General features: G+C 46.3%; 2 protein-coding genes across 2 annotated transcripts; both read left to right on the forward strand.

Annotated features, from left to right (window-relative positions):
- Positions 1-1,482: 1,482 nt before the first annotated feature.
- ETV2 (ETS variant transcription factor 2) lies at positions 1,483-4,111 on the forward strand. The gene is made up of 4 exons (XM_042782822.1): positions 1,483-1,552; positions 1,635-1,712; positions 3,584-3,696; positions 3,953-4,111. The coding sequence occupies exons 1-4, from the start codon at positions 1,483-1,485 to the stop codon at positions 4,109-4,111; spliced, it is 420 nt and encodes a 139-aa protein (XP_042638756.1).
- Positions 4,112-7,820: 3,709 nt separating this feature from the next.
- Positions 7,821-13,373, forward strand: LOC103209077 (cytochrome c oxidase subunit 6B1). The gene is made up of 3 exons (XM_007954850.1): positions 7,821-7,926; positions 9,420-9,520; positions 13,320-13,373. Exons 1-3 carry the CDS (start codon positions 7,821-7,823, stop codon positions 13,371-13,373), a joined length of 261 nt encoding a protein of 86 aa, XP_007953041.1.
- Positions 13,374-15,602: the final 2,229 nt, after the last annotated feature.

Here is a 15,602-nt window from a genome sequence, read left to right on the forward strand (position 1 = left end):
CCCCTATAAGGAGTTAGGTTATTTTTAATGGTAAATATTTTTTAATGTAGCATGATGGAGATAAGCAGAGACTCTGAAGCCAGGTTGCCAGGTTGAGAGAAATACAGGTCACCCAGTCAAATTAGAATTTCCGATTAAGTCATTTCTTACTATAAGTATGTCCTAAATATTGCATGTGTGTTGTATATGTTGCATTTTTTTTTTCTGCATCATTTGATTAAAGTTACAGACATCGTAACACTTCACTCCTGCACACCTCAGTAGTCATCTCCTAACAGAGACACCTTTCGTATCCTTAATACCTTTATCACATCTGTGGAAATCAACAATCATTCGTATAATGCATATTCAATTCACATTCATATTTCTCCAGCTGTCTCCCAAAAATTGTAACATGGAAGGGCACAGGATCTGCAGTCAAAAAGAAGCGGGAGGAAGCTTGCCTCAATTTGCCACTTCTTAAAATAAAGAATAAATAACGACCTCTTAAGAGGATTAAATGAAGGCAGACGGCACAGTTGAACGCAGCAAGGATCCCCGATGAAATGTTAGCTATTGCTGTTACTGCTGTTATCGTTTATATTGCCCATGTTACTGTGCCCGACATTCCTAGGAAGAAGCCCCAGAACGCCCCCCCACTGCCCTTGGAAGAGGAGAACTCAGCCTTATGGGAGTTCCTGGGTTTGCCTGTCTTCACCCCATCCCACTCCAGTTACCCCTGCAGATTGTGACGTCGACCAGCGCTGGGGGTAGGGGGGTGGCCGGAAATTCCGCTTCCTGTTGCAGATAAGCCAGGCTCAGGCCAGGCTCAGGCCAGCCGATCCCAGACGCTCTCTCCCCACACCATGTCGCAGAATCAAGTGTCCCAAACGGAGAACCTGTATACTAAGTCCCCCGCCCCCGCTAGCCCGCCATCACCCCATACCGTCCCCATTAACATCTCCCCTCCCTCCCCCGCAGCCCGCATTTTCCTAAGCCTGGGTCCAGGCCCCAGCTGCAGGACAACCCCAACAACCGGGGAGCAGGCTCCGGTCTGTGAGGCTGGGGGCCTGCAGCTCGGCCCCGCCCCTGCCTCTGCAACTCGACCCCACTGCAACCCCTAGCTCTGACGTCTTGGAAAATTCCCCCCTGCCCAGGCCTAGGGGAGTAGGGGAGGGGGTGCACGGTATGAAATGGGGCTGAGACCCCAGGCTCGGGGCACAGGGACCTGCCAGAGGTGAGCGAAGAGCTGGGGCCTTGATATCTGGGTCCCAGGGTGAAGAGGTGCCTGGGGCCCCTGACTCCTGGGGCTGAGAGAGGAGAGGGCTGAGGGAAAAGGGGACTGGAAGCTACAGGATGGTGAGGAAGGAGGGAGCAAGAGCCTGAACTCCTGGGTTTGAGGGAAGTGAGGGTGGGGGTCCAGACTCCAGGGTCCCTAATGCCACCAGCTCACCAGTTGCCCTTTCCAATTTTCCCAGCGCGTATCATTCAGAAAGAACACCCATGGATTTGTTGAACTGGAATGAAGCATCACCACAGGAAGTGCCCCTTGGGAACAGGCCCTCAGGTCTGGGTCGGCTGCTGGCCTGAGGCCGTGGGGAGGTGGGGACCTCTGCCTACCCCTCAACCGCCCCTAAACACCTCATTGCCTGCAGCAGGTACTGAAGTTGGCTTCGATTTCTCTGAATTGGCACTCCAAGGGGACACGCAGACAACAGAGACATGCTGGAAAGGTGGCTGCAGGCTGGTACTCCCGGGTGCCCAAGAAGAGAGCGGGCTGGGCTCTTGGGTCTGTGGGGAGAGGGCTGTCTCTTGCTCCTGAGGCTAAGGGAAGAGGGGATCCCAGGATCCTGAATCCTAGGCCTGAATGAGTAGGGATTGAGGGGCCAACTACCAGTCCTGGACCAAGAAAGACTACTGAGTGTGCCGTTGAGGGGGGGTCTGTATTACTGACACCCTTCTTTAAACCCAGCTATGACCTTACCCCTTTTAGGGCTTCCACAGTTGGACTGGGGCTCCACCTTACAGCACCCAGCAGCTCCATGGGGAACAGGTGAGTGTGTGCTGAAAGATGAGGGTAGGAGAAAACTGGGGGCCCTGAAGCACCGGGGCTGGAGGCCTAGGTTCCCAGGCTGGGGCTGGAGACGCCAGTGCCAAGGTGGCATGACCCGAATCGCGTAACTGCTCCCTCTACTCCAAGTAAATCAGCACCATGAACAGGAGGCGCAGGGACTACGAGCTTAGACCCCTAGAATATCCGACTTCCTGTCCGCGGAGGAATATTCGCTCAGGAACAACTGAGCTCGTCTCACTTGGGGTCCGTTCCTCCTCACAGAGCCCGCCCCTCAGGCCCTTCTTTGGTCGGGAGACTGGACGGACCAGGCATACCTCGGCTTGGACCCTTGGAGTCCCGCCTCCCAGGCCCTGCGCCCAGCCGGCCCCGGCTTGAGCCCCACCCCCTTCTTTGGTTCTGAAGGGGTGGCGGGCCTGACCTGTACCACCTCAGCGGCCCCTTTGTGGTCGCCTGCCCAAGCCGCTGGGAGCTCCACCTGCTGGGGCTGCTCTATCGGCCCGGACAGCGCCACCTACAGGGGCGAGGGCCTCAGCGAAGAACTGTGCGCTAACTACACCATTTCGCGGGGCGAGCCTGCGGGCTCGGATTGTACCACCTCCTGGGCCCAGGGACTGCATACTGATTGCACCACCTCTTCGAAGGAGTACCAGAATTCAGATCGCACCTCTTCCTTGGAACCGAGCCAGCAGTCAGACCCTACCACTTTGACTTGTTACCCCAAAACTAACCACCGAGGTGAGAGGTCCCCAAGCACGTTGTCGGTGAGGGAGCCTAGCCTGAGTGCAGTAAGGCGGGATCTAGAGGCTTAAGGGGGAGGGACCTAGGAAATATTATAAGGGCGGGGCTTAGATACCTTAGTGCCAGTGGGAGAAGCCCCGCCCCCCATACCAAACTCACTGACATCCAGTCTATTCCGACTCATAGCGACCCCTTCTGGGTTTCCGAGGCGGTAAATCTTTACGGATGGAGATAGATTGCCCAGTCTTCCTTCTAAGGAGTGACTGGTGGGTTTGAACTGCCAACCTTTTGGTTAGCAGTCAAATACCTTAGGCACTGTGCCTCCAAAGCTCCTTGGGAAGAAAGCTCAGAGTCAGATATTAGAGTAGTGCCTAAGGCACTTGAGTGCTAATCAGAAGGCTGGCGGTTCAAACCCACCAGCCACTCCTCGGAAGGAAGGTTGAGCAATCTACTTTCGTAGTGATACTGCCTCGGAAGCCCAAGGAGGGGTCGCTATGAGTCGGGTTCGACTCGACAGCACATAACAACAACAACAACAAAGGGAGGAAGCTGATGGGGACCCAGGCTCTAGGGGACGCCTGGATCTCCGAGGTAGGCAAACTCCTAAACCCGACAGGAAAATGAGGGTAAGGAGCGGATGCTTGAGTTTCCAAGGCAGACTCTTGGATCCTTTAACTGGAGGACTCCAGACTTGTGGCCTTGTGTTGGGAGGACCCAGGGAAGTCCTGCGTCGCCGAAGCAGTAAGCCCTGGGGCCGGGAAGCCTGAGTGTTCACCTGTCTCCTCGTCGCAGGTTCTACACAGCTGTGGCAGTTCCTACTGGAGCTGCTCCGAGACGGGGCTCGTAGCAGCTGCATCCGTTGGACAGGCAACGGCCGCGAGTTCCAGCTGTGCGACCCCAAAGAGGTTTGGTCTCTTGCCATCCCCCCCCAGCCAAATCCCGCCCCATAGTCCCCTATTGTTCCAGCAGGTCCCAGCCTCGCCCTCATTAGCCCCCTCCCAATCCAGATCCCGATCCGGACCCCAGCATCAACCAACCTCAACTTCACCCCCCTCGGGCCTGCCTAACCTTCCTCAGAGCCCTACCCTAGGCCCGCCCCATGCATTGGCAAGCCCCGCCCCTTCCCCCGCCCTCTCCGAGTAAGCCCCGCCTCTGCCCCAGGTGGCGCGGCTGTGGGGAGAGCGCAAGAGGAAGCCAGGCATGAATTACGAGAAGTTGAGCCGGGGCCTGCGCTACTACTATCGCCGCGACATCGTGCTCAAGAGCGGTGGGCGCAAGTACACGTACCGCTTCGGGGGTCGCGTGCCAGGTCTAGCCTAGCCGGACCGCGCGGGGGCGAGCAGGGAGCAGTGACTCAGTAAAAATATTCCGTCAAACCTCGTTTCTTGTGCTAGTCTTCATTCTTCTCAGTGACGCTGGAGAGTCTATATGTACCACACCCGCACCCTCCCCTTCCGTGCTGAGTAATCCTGAAGCACAACAGTGATCAAAACAGCCTCTGACCCTTAGGGAACCTATCCTATGTCCACTCTGGGATGCGGCATGCAAAGGAATTAGATCCAGTTCACATAACCTACTATGGCTGCCTTGTGTTGGGGCATGTGAGGGAATCAGACCCAATTACTAATTTGTGAGTTCACCTACTGTGTCCCTTAAAGAGGACAGAGTGGACTTCCTGTAAGGACTTTAGTTTTTACTCTGAGTCAGACTAGAAAGGGGAGCGTTCTGGAGTGAGGAGGGAGGTGATCTGTTGCAGGTGTTAACAGGCTCCCTCTGGCTGAACGTGCGGATTGTGGAGGGCAGCAGGAACCGAGGAGGCCAGAGAGTTGTTCTTCTTGTTGTGTGCCCTCGAGTCGGACCCGACTCAAGGAGTAGGCTTTGGCAATTGTTAAGGAACTGATAGTGGGTTAAGCCAGTTATGACTGGGGGAGATTCTGGATCCATTTGTAAGGCTGCGATGGAATAATTTCTATCAGGCCCTTCGCAGACCCAGGCCTTAACTCTTAACTTCTCCTCTCTCTGATACAGGATTTTGATTTCTCAGCCACCCAAATCTTTAATTTATGCCTTCTAAGAGGTCGGTGGTACAAACCCACCAGCCACTCCGCGGGAGGAAGATGAGGTAATCTACTTCCATAAAGATTTCCAGCCTTGGAAACCCAGCGAACGTTCCTATGAGTGGATAGGGACTGACTGGATGGCAGTCAGTGGGTTTGGGGTTTTTGTTTGTTTAAAGTTTGGAAAAAGATTATGAGCATGAAGGTGGAGTCTGGGTCAATACCTGATGAATGACTCCGGGGGAGAGACTGTTTTGTTTTCAATCCTCTGTAACAATTGACCCCATAATGTTGTTGTTGTTATGTGCCGTCGAGTCGGACCCGACTCCGTAGCTACCCTCCTTGGGTTCCCGAGGCAGTATCACTACGGAAGTAGATTGCCCCATCTTCCTTCCGAGGAGTGGCTGGTGGATTTGAACCGCCAGCCTTCTGATTAGCAGTCAAGTGCCTTAGGCACTATGCTACCAGAGCTCCCTGACCCCATAATAATCCTAATGAAAAACTCAAATCCAAACTAACTGCCATAGAGTCGATTCCGACTGATAGCAACCCACATAGGTTTCCGAGGCTGTAAATCTTTGACTGCTAACCAGAAGGCTGGCGGCTCAAACCCACAGCCACTCCTCAGAAGGAAAGTTGGACAATATTTCCGTAGTGATACCGCCTTGGAAACACAAGGGAGGGGTCGCTATGAGTGGAGTTCGACTCTACGGCACAACCAAAAAAATAATTTTATGGACCTCTGATTAGTACCCAAATGTCTTACCCACTACGCCACCAGAGCTCCTTTCATCTTAATGAAGGTAGAGATCTTTGTTTTGTTCAACGATGTATCCCAAACACATACAGAAGTGCCTGACAAGATAAGCGCTCAATAAATATTTCTTGCATAAATAAACTACTTCAGAAAGGATATTCTACCACAGGCTCGTTTTCTAGTCAGCCCCGACACCCAGAACTCTTTCATTCAGTTAAAGACAGGGAAGTGATGAGAACCTGTAACCAGATGTTCCGAGCCCCAGCTCAGAGACTTTCTAACTGCCGCGCAAGGTCATGATTGGGCTGCGAGTAATGGTGAACAGTCAGTTAGCCCAATAGGAGGTCAGAGTTCTGTGAAAAGGCGGGGCCAGAGTGATTTCCGAGCACCGCCTCCCTATGGGCACTCTAGCCGCGCGGAAGACTCCTTTGTGCTTCGCCTCACTCCGCTTCCGGCAGGCCTTAATTCCGCTTCCGGCCCGATATAGGCGTCACTTCTGAGGGTCACATTGAGGTGCCAGCGGATTCAGGGGCGTCTTTAGGTGGGTATGGCCGACACGGGAACGTAGGACCCCAGCCCAGTAGCTGAGCAACTAGACTCCAGCTTCTCTTAGAACAGGGTGAGGCTTTTGCTTGGTGGCGTTGGGCCTACCCGTGAGCCTGTCTGGGGCCTTGTTCTTGTGTTAACAGTAATAGCTAACAATTTTGTATTGCTTCTTTAATGCCAAGCAGCATTCGAAGAGATTTACTTATTTTAATTCATTTAATCCTCCCTCCGGTCTTGTGAGGTAGAGCCTTTTGACAGTGGGGAAACTGAGGCTCAGAGATGTTAAGCGACGTAGCCGAGTTCACACAGTGGCCAGGTTTCGGACCCGGTAGTTTGGATTGTAGTGCTTTTAATTACCAGGCCGCGGGCATGACCTCCCGGGGGTTGGTGGACAGTAGCTGGCTCTATGGTATCTGACCCTTCCTACCCCTTGGACGTTGAAGGGGGCCACAGCGTCACCCCCTATCTACTCTGACCTCCAAATATGGATTCGAGATCTTGCCCGAGGAAAGCTGCTCTTCCTACGCCTGTTTGTGTCCCGGAGGCCAGTGTTTTACATTCCCCCTCCCCACTTCCTCTCCACCTCCCCCTGCAAAGACTGCTCTGTGCCCCAGATCCTCAGCATGCTTTGGGCGCTTGGATTTAACACGGGTCTGTGCCTCTCTACCCTCGGATTCTCTGCAATCCAGTCAGTTTCTCACAAATTCAACTCTTTAGAGCCATTATATCGGAAATTTTTAACCCTGGGTCCACGGAGTCTATAGAGTTCAAGAGATGCTAGTGCCTGAATTGGGAAAAAAAAACTACATTTGTGTTTTTATGAACTTCCATTCAAATATAGCATTTCCTTTCGTTAGAATGGAGGCAGCAATCCAGGTAATATTATCAGCACCTGTAATTTTGTCACCAATCAATATCACAGATATTATATCATGTTGCAGCTGTTGCAGATGTCACAATATAATTTTCACTCATGATTATGTCAAAATTGTGATGATTAATAAATTTACAGCAAAGTATAACTGGTTTTCTTCATGATTCTGTGCATTTAAAAATACATTTAAGCATATTAAAAGGAAGAGATTTATAGGAATCATCAGACCCCAGAAGGGTTCATGGCACCAAAAAGTTACAGACCTCTCCAGTATAGAGAAGAGACTCTGGTGATGCAGTGGTTAAGTGCTTGGCTACTAGCCAAAATCTTGGAGGTCTGAACCCACCAGCTGCTCTGCAGGAGAAAGATGTGGCAGTCAGCTTCCATAAAGATTGTAGCCTTGGGATCCCTAACCAGTTCTATTCTATCCTATAGGGTCACTATGAGTCAGAATCTAGTTGACAGCAGTGGGTTTGGTTTTGGGTAGTATAGGGTCCGTGCAGCACCTTACCACTTGTGTGCTGTATGTTCCCTCATCTGTGAAATGAGGATTATAGAGTGGCCATTGTGAGTAAAGTGTAGAATGGCACCTGACATGTGATAAGCAGTATATTATTTGGGGACCAGTCCTGATATTGCTAAGGACTTGCCCCCAACCCTGCTGCCTTCCACACCCAGATGTGTGGATTTGCCCTGTCTCTGTCCATTCGTCTGGGTCTGGGTGAGCTAACAGCCCCATGCGTAGGTACCCCACAGTCACTCACTGCCACCCACTTTCATCCAGGAGTCACCACCATGGCAGAAGACATCAAGACCAAAATCAAGAACTACCGGACTGCTCCTTTTGACAGCCGCTTCCCCAACCAGAACCAAACCAGGAACTGCTGGCAGAATTACCTGGGTAAGTGGGGCATGGTGCTGGGAGAATGTAGATCTTCCCCTGTGCTTGGGCCTCAGATTAGTCACCCCTCCCCCACATGGGTCTGACACATCCTAACACTGGTCCTGGCTCCTCTTTTACCGCTGCAGGGCTATTGCCCCTTATCACTAACTGTGTCTCGGGTCAGCCAGGATCACAAACTTTCATTTCTATAGAATTGACTCAACAGCAATGGGTTTGTGTTTTGGGGTGTGTGTATAATGTAACGTATGTATGGAAAGTACATAAAACATAATGTATAGCTAAATGAATAATTCTGAAGTAAACCCCCATATAACCATAACCTGAATTAAAAAATGAAATAGTGCAATCACTCTGAACTCCCCTGCCCATTGTATACCCTGTCTTGAAACCCCCGGCTCTCCTCACTACAGGTATAACCCCACTGACAGCAGTCATATTTTTGGTTTTATCAGGGAGTTTTTAAGTTTGCTTCTTAGTGAGCTTTATAAATACTAAATGTCTTCTTTTTATTTGGATGTCTTTACTCAAGTTTTTAAGGTTTATCCATGCTATGGCATGTAGTTTGTTCATTTTCATTGCTGTATTCCACAATTTATCTGTTTTATTCATGGCACTTCCAGCTTGGGGCTCTTGCAAATGATGCTGCTATAAATATAAACATTGTTATAAATGTAATCTGATGCTTCTGTATAGGCTTTTCCCCCTAGGGAAAATGTCCAGAAATGGAACGCCTAGAGTTTTTTTTATTATTAGTGTTTTAATTAATTGCTTACTTTTGAAAACCAGATAATCCCCCTCGTGACTTTCTTTATAGAACTCTAGCTTCTTAACATCAAGACCATATTCCCTTCCCTTTGCCCTTGTCCTGGGCTTCCATACTCTTCACACATGTCCCTTATGCTTCTCCATCATCTCTGAACCCAGAACTTTCAAATTGGATAGCAGTTCTCAAACTAAAACCAAACTAGTTGCCGTCAAGTTGATTGCAACTCACAGCAGTCCTATGTATTTCAGAATAGAACTGTGCTTTCGGTGGCCTCTGGGTGAACTCAAACCATCAACCTTTCGTTAAGTAGGCAAGTGCTTAACCATTTCTGCAACCCAGAGATTTGCAATTCTCTAAACTCAAACCAAATTCACTGCTGTTGAGTTGGATCCTACTCATAGCAATCCCTCCTTGGGTCTCTGAGGCAGTATCACTACGGAAGTAGATTTCCCTTCCGAGGAGCAGCTGGTGGGTTTGAACTGCCAGCCTTGTGGTTAGCAGTCAGATGCCTTAGGCACTGCACCACCAGAGGGGATTGCAAAATCAATTTAGTGAGTTGTGTGCAGATTTTTTTAGTACACTTATAAGGGTATGTGTCCTTTGAAAAACTTCTTTCATGTGTGTTTGTGCAACTTGTCATGAGATAAGAATTTCTCACTGAGTTTTGGTCAGACATGTGTTCCAGCCATTGGTCTGAGCTGACTCTGAATCCCTTTCTTCACAGACTTCCACCGCTGCGAGAAGGCAATGACTGCCAAAGGGGGTGATGTCTCCGTGTGTGAATGGTATCAGCGTGTGTACAAGTCCCTCTGCCCTTTATCCTGGGTATGTACCTCCTGCTGGAGCCTTGGCATGGAAGGCTGGGGTGAAGCAGAGTATGTGACTTGGCGGGAGGGAAAACAAAGTATCACACTATTCTTAAGGCTCATGCCTTTTCTTCTTTCTCAAACGGACACCTCTCGACCAGTCTGCATCCTTTTTTAAGGCCACCAGGGTCACCTTGCTACATGCATCTTGCTCACACTTCACAGATATATAGTTGGTGCGAGGTCCTACTCCCTGTGGAACTCATCATCTTGTGTAATCTTGTCCTTGGTCATTTTGAACATTTTCAAATATAAAAGTAGAATGGTCCAGTGATCCTAAACACACCCATCACCCAAACATCTGCTTTATCTATCCCTTTTCTTTGTCTCCTTTCTTTTGCTGAAGGATTCTAAAGCACATCCCAGATAGGTCATTTCATCCCTACCTACTTCAATTAAAAAAAAAAACCTCACTGCCGTGGAGTCAGGCACAACTCATAGCGAACACTCCTTGGGTTTCTGAGGCAGTGTCTCTGTGGAAGTAGATTGCCCAGTCTTCCTTCCGAGGAGTGGCTGGTGGGTTTGAACCACCAGCCTTCTGATTAGCAGTCAAATGCCTTAGGCACTACACCACCAGAGCTCCTTACTTCAATATGTATCTCTAAAAAATATGGACATCATAAGGTGACCTTTTAGTTCTGAGCTGACCAGACTTTTGGCAGCATTTAATACTCTGCCATGCCATGTTTCTTTCAATAAAGAATTTATGTTTAACATCACCCTATTTCATCAAATCAAAGACCCCATTGCTATCAAGACATAATGAGAGGTATTAAAATCTTTTTAAAAATTACTGAGGTAAACATAACAGGCATGCTCATTTCAGAGATGTGGAAATTAAAAACATTTCTTAGAATCAAAATATGATACTGTTATAAAAGTAATGTTACAGAGGTGTAAGTCCTCATTTAAATAAACCAAATGTGAGCAACACAATAAAATTTAAAAAATGGAAAGCTTCTGTGCTTCCTCTCCTCTCCCTCTCCTGTTAACTGATTCTCTTTTTCTCTCTATAAATTTATCATACATAAGCCGGGGGAGTTTCTTCTGTGAATGGTTCGTACTGAATATTCTTAGTGTGTCTTAGAGCCTTTTTTGTAATGACATTGTATATAGATCTGCCTTACTCCTTTTAATTACTTATAAGTGTTTTTGTTTAACTGGTCCCTTTGTTATGGTTGTTGTGTTCATATTTTTTAGTATTTTAAATATCCTTGATAGACATCTTTGGTTTGTTTCTTTAGAGCAAAAGAGGCACTCTTTTCCTTGGCTCTTGGTTTTCCTGTCACTTCTGACTGCACTGTTGCAAGTGGCTTTGAGTACCCTGTGCCATCCCAGGTTGTCTCCTTGCCCCTGAGTGATTCTGGGTAACATCATGTTAGGATCGCATGCCATGTTTCCTCCAGCTCTAGGGCCTGAGTTCAGGCATTGCTTGTGTGCTGGACAGGGTGCCAAGAAGTGTGTTCCCGGGCCTGGCACTACCCTCACCCTGGAGCATTTAAAATATTTTTACAACCATCCTTTATTTTCTAGTTTAAAAAGGTCTTTTGTTCTACCATGAAAAATAACATTAGTTTTTTTTTTTTAACAGAATCTTTAAAAACAGAAGATTTATATAATGTAGAAAGTGAAAAACCCCATCCTTTCCAAACCACAAAATCAAGTTCCCCTTGAGGCAGACTAGGAAATTAGTGTGAATTTTCTACTTCCTGTCCTGTGTGTGTGTGTATGTGTGTATGTGTGCACGCATGTGCATATATATACTTTTTAAATCCAGTTATGGATCACACTTGAGATACTGTTTGACACTTTGGTTTTTTTTAACATGTATTGTATACTTAGAAAATATTCCCTTCCCCATTAGCTGGACTGAGGCTTTTTTTTCACTATTTTAAATGACATGGACGTTTCCATATCCATCTCAATCTTTTTCCCTGTATTTAAATGGATTCCTTAGTTTCCTTTCTAGGAAATGGGATTATTGAGAAAAAAGGTAGCTTATAGAAAGATTGGACCAGCCTGTCACTGCCCCTCACTGCACTGTATCTTTCAAATGCCAGTTAAAAGGAGGAGAGAGATGGGTAAAGCCAGCAACTGAGAAATTCAGACATAGACCACAGAGAGTACAAGATCACTGTGAGAGGCCCCAGATGAACCCAGGTACGAAAAGATGTTCTTCCCACTCTAGTCATCAGGGAAACACAGCTTAAAACAACAGTGGTGTTTGTTTTTATTCTGCAATCTGGCACAAAAATTACAAGGCTGTTATTGCCAAGTATAGTGAAATAGGCTTTCTGACAGGCTGTTGGCGGTTCATTAAATTGGTCTGATCATTTTTTAAGTCAAATTTGGCAGGATCTTTTGAAATGAACAGATCACACTCCTTTGACCTGGCAATTCCATATCTAGTCACTACAAAAATACTCATCTTCAAAGATGTTCATTGCAGAATTGTTTATAGTGGGGAATGTTCAAAAGAACCTGAGCTAGATTAATAATGGCACATTTGTCTTGCCAGCCTTTACAGAGAATATATTTGTTTATGTGACAGGACACAAACAGTTCTGAGACATGAAAAAAGCATGTGTGTGTGAGAGAGAGAGAGAGAGATTGGGTGTGTGTGACCAAAATAGCCTATACATGGCACTTAGTGTGAGCCAGCTCCATCATATTAGGTCAAACATGGTAAAACAACTGTAGGAGTTGGATACTATTATCAGACCCTTAATTCTACAGAATTGAAAACAGAAGCCCAAGGAAGTTGGGTAACTTGCTCTAGGTTATACAGCTAGCAAGGAGATGACACAGGCATTTGGATTCTCTCTCTCTTCATTGTCCATGCTTTTATCCACTGCCTCTAACATATAATATATAAATGTGTTACGTGTACACATGCACATATGAAAAATGAAAAAGCTATAACTGTGGGAAGGTCCACAAGAATCAGAGTTTTACTTCTGGGGAATATTTACAATTTGATATATGCCTTTCTGTCATTTTTTATACATGTGCATATCTGTGGCCAACAGAGATATTGCACTATAAAAAGATATCTAGCACCTTCTTACACTTGACTATATATTTTACACTATATATATAGATCGATAAATAAATCTCGTGTGTGTGTGTGTGTGTTTGTGTGTATGAATGGAAGTCCATTCATAGCAGAGCATAGCTCTACTTCATTTTTATCACAGCTGCTTAGTACCCCATGTGTCCTTCCTGTATTCTGACAAGCAACATTGTTGACTCGGGTTCCTGAAGCAGGGCATAGCCACGCTTGAAGCTCTGGACAGTCCCAGATCTCCCAGGGGTGCCCTGCAATAAGCCAGGAATTTTTCACTTGAGTAAATAATGGAGGACAGTGATTTTTGTCTTTCTGGGTGACTGGTGATTCCCCAGCACTTGAAACAGTGACTGGTGCATTAACAGGTGACTGTGGTTACTTGCCAGGAGCTCTGGCGGTGTGGTGCCTAAGATATTTGACGGCTAACCAGAAGGTTGGCAGTCCAAACCCACCAGCCATTCCATAGAAGGAAGGTGGGGCACTCTGCTTCCATAAAAATTTACCACCTTGGTAAGGTGACCAAAAAGGGGGTCACTATGAGTCAGAATCTACTCAGTGGCAGTGAGTTTGATTTGGTTTGGTGGTTGCTTGCTGACTAAACCAAGGAAGAGGTACGCAAAGTGGAGAAGACAAAGAAGTCCACCCTTCTGGTTTCCCTCCAACTGATGAGAGTGACACTGTCTTTCTACAGGTATCAGCCTGGGACGACCGCAGGGCAGACGGCACTTTTCCTGGGAAGATATGAGCCGGCCCACCTCACCTCTCTCCTGGGATCCTGAATCATGACTTAACTAATAATAAAAAAAAGCTCACTGGAAAAGTGTAAGAGAGAGTGTGTGTGTGTGTTTGTGTAGGAGAGCTAGACAATTGGGCAGAAACACTGGAGTAGATGAGAAGTGCCAAGATTCCCTGACCAGTAGGAGGATCCTTAGGGCAGTTATCTTTTCTGTTTGTTTTTAATTTGTCAAACTTTGACCACCTCCTGTTTGCCAGGCAGTTAACAGAACGGGTGATTATTCAGAGTGGTCTTAAATCTCCATACATGCGAAACTTGTCTGTGCTTCCCTTTATCATCTGTACCAGTTTTATTTCGTTTTCCTCTTTAAATCATATTTCATTGTGTTTTCAGTGAAAATTTTTACGCAGTAGATTAGGTTCCTGTTTAACAATTCCTATACTTGTTCAGTGACAGTGGTTACGTTTTTCACAGTATGTCACCACTTTCGGTAATTCCATTCTGGGTGTTCCGGTTCCAGTAATCAAGTTTCCTGTCCCTTTACCCTTCCATTTTTGCTATAATTAGTGACCCTTTGGTCTTATATGTAGTCAGGGTTGCTTCATGCCCATGATAGGTTCTGTGAAATAGAATGTTACGTGATTTGAATGTTGTACAAATACCATATTAGATATAGGCAGCCCGTGGATTACGAATGAGTTCTGTTCTTAAATATAACTTTAAATCAAATTTATACATAAATCAGAACAGTTAAGTACAGTTTGTATCTTACATCACTTGGTCAAATTTGTCTTAGTATATAGTATAACTTCCTATGCGTAGAAAACATTAAAGAAACACTTCCAGATACACTAAAACATCTTTAACATAACAATACAGTAATAGTAATAATATTTTGATGTATGTTGCAAAGTAGCACCCATTATTACATACCATTGTATGTACCTTGAATTTTTGACAGGGGTTGGGATCCTAGGCATGTAGATGTGTATGTTATGTGGTTGGACGTTGCCCAGATGGATGGTAGGCATTATGTGACTAGATGATTGTTTAAAGGTGTGTAGTGCTCATGAGTGATACTCTTTATTTCATAAACTAATCTCTTTTTTAGCTAAAAGATGATCTCAGGATAGTTTCAGTTCAAGGTTTAAAGAGTATCTCAGGGTGATGGTCTCAGGGAGTCCTCTAATCTCAGTAAGTCCAGAAAGAGCCGTGGGTCAGGAATGGGAAGAGTGCAGTCAAAAGAGAGAGAACTCCAGAACATCCATTTATGTTCTGGAGGCAGACCATTCCCCTTCAGGTTGAAAGGGGATTGATTACCAAGATGACATCATGGAAGGTCATCACATCTCATCAGTCACATCACATCATCACCAGCCAGTCCAGTGCCTGCCAAACCTCTGAAAATCAGCTTAGCCCACTTAAAATTTAGCTATCACGGTTCACCACTTGCCAACTTGGCACCTGTACACATCTTAAACCATATATAATCTCTAAATAAAGACAAAGTTACAATTCTGCCTTATATCTTTTACAGTAAGTGATGAGGGAAGAACACAAACATATATATATATATATATTTATATGCATACATACAAACATAAGAAAATAGAACAATTACAGTCCTAGTTTCTGTAATTGATCATGTGGTCAAAGCTGATGTTAAGACCTATCTTCATTCACTCCCCATTCCGTATTCCCTTTGCCCTCAGCAGGCATCTCAGCTGGTTGAGATTGTTTGCCTAGTGGGATGATACAAGTCTTAATTCTGAGATCTGGACCATCAATAGTCTATTAAATTGGGTACTTGTAGTTTTCTATTGAACTTTATCACGGGACTTGGTAATACTAAGAGACACCCTAAGGGATCTTCTGTATTCCAAACATACTCTTCTTTACTTCCATTATGTAATAACAGTTCAGTTCCCCTTGGTAATCAAGCTCAATCATATCAAACAATACAGTAATTTCCTTCTTTGCCTATTGATTCAGAAGCATTAGGAGTCCAAAGTGGCCAGTGGTTAAATGGAATTAGTGTTCTGTCTCCTGGTGGAAGTATTCCTCCCTTTGAAACTAAGACCTCCAGACTAGCAGAAAATAGGGACAGGAAGCAAAAATTTTGTGAGGGGATCACTAGAGGTAATTGTGAGTGGTGTCACTCTCATCTCTATCCCTCAATTCCTGGACCCGTGAATCCCAGAATGAGAGAAACGGCGCCATTATTGGACTCTAATTTTG

This window comes from Orycteropus afer, unplaced genomic scaffold (assembly GCF_000298275.1).
Source record: "Orycteropus afer afer isolate SDZICR_OR568_19922 unplaced genomic scaffold, OryAfe1.0 scaffold00476, whole genome shotgun sequence".
NCBI lineage: Eukaryota > Metazoa > Chordata > Mammalia > Tubulidentata > Orycteropodidae > Orycteropus > Orycteropus afer.